Source organism: Nanorana parkeri, unplaced genomic scaffold (assembly GCF_000935625.1).
Source record: "Nanorana parkeri isolate BGI_ZX_2015 unplaced genomic scaffold, ASM93562v1 scaffold748, whole genome shotgun sequence".
Lineage (NCBI taxonomy): Eukaryota > Metazoa > Chordata > Amphibia > Anura > Dicroglossidae > Nanorana > Nanorana parkeri.
In genome coordinates, this window is record NW_017307016.1 from 379,347 (window position 1) to 380,669 (window position 1,323).

General features: G+C 47.8%; 1 protein-coding gene across 1 annotated transcript in view; it reads left to right on the top strand.

The window, feature by feature from the left end:
- The window catches only part of LOC108793428 (WAP four-disulfide core domain protein 3-like), an 18,924-nt gene that overhangs the window by 16,356 nt on the left and 1,245 nt on the right, over positions 1 to 1,323 (top strand). The window contains exon 5 of the mRNA XM_018564377.1: positions 588 to 685. Within this exon, the coding sequence (XP_018419879.1) occupies positions 588 to 685 (98 nt within the window). The remainder of the gene's footprint in view (positions 1 to 587; positions 686 to 1,323) is intronic.

Here is a 1,323-nt window from a genome sequence, read left to right on the forward strand (position 1 = left end):
GGGGTGGAGTGGGGGTATAGTATGGGGTGGAGTGGGGGCATTATGTGGGGTATAGTATTGGGGGTATAGTACAGGGGTATAATATGGTGGTGTAGTATGGGGGGTGTAGTATGGGTATAGTATGGGGTGGAGTGGGGGTATTATGTGGGGTATAGTATTGGGGGTATAGTACAGGGGTATAATATGGTGGTGTAGTATGGGGGGTGTAGTATGGGTATAGTATGGGGTGGAGTGGGGGTATTATGTGGGGTATAGTATTGGGGGTATAGTAAGGGGTATGGCATTAGTTAGACATATTTTTAATAATAACTCTCAAACAACCAGAAACTACATTTATCCGGAATCTTCCAATCCCCGTGGACGCCGGATAACGGGGGAGTATCCTGCACCTGTTAGTAATGAGACCAGTAGATTATCCGCTGACCCTTGTGACCATATAACTATGGGGGGGGCTGAGACTACACGGGGCCCCAGGATGTCTAATGGTCGCCCTGGTAACATTCCAGAGACAGACGGTTGTCATGCAAAGCGCTGCGTATATTGTCGGTGGGATACCCGGAATAACAATCTTCTCTTTCCTCTTCTAGGTATAATATCCGGAATAGGAGAACGTTGCAGTCCCGGGGTGAAGGAGAAGGACCATCATTCCGCTATATTCGGTCCTTACGCCATTTCCTCATTCCATGTAATATATATATTTACAAAACAGAAAGCAAATAATAATCAGCCCCTCCCCCTCCCCCCCAGGTGATGTGCGTTGTATCCGCAGACGTCACATTCTGCTGGGTTGTATTTATTGTAAATCTATTTATAAAGGACCTTTCACTCCTCTGCGCTTCCCTCTCTCTCTCTCTGCACCCCTCGTGTACATGAACCCCCGCGCTCGCAAAGCGACAGGAGGAGCTCCGACCCGCTCTCCGGGGGACAATCCTTAACGTTCGTCGTCGTGAAAACAAAAAGCAACTTTGTAATTTGGGAGAAAAGAGTCGGAATTGATTGATTTCCTGCGTATTTATTGCAACTTGTAGGACTTGGGATGTCCGCGCTGGAAGGACGATGTTTGGGACTTTTTGGAACTCTTTGTTAGTCGCATTTTGTTGTATGAAATCTCTCCCACATGCGGGGCCACATGCGGGGCCACATGCGGGGCTTGGTAACGGGGCAATCAGAGGAATGCCGGGCTCGCTTCTGCAGCTGTGATTTGATTGGATGAAAATTAAAATTCCTTTTTCGTGAATCGTTTCCGTTATTTTTGTCTAACGACTGTTCATAGCGGGTGACACCAAAAAGGACGGTCAGTCGTTTTGGTGTCACCCGGGTATA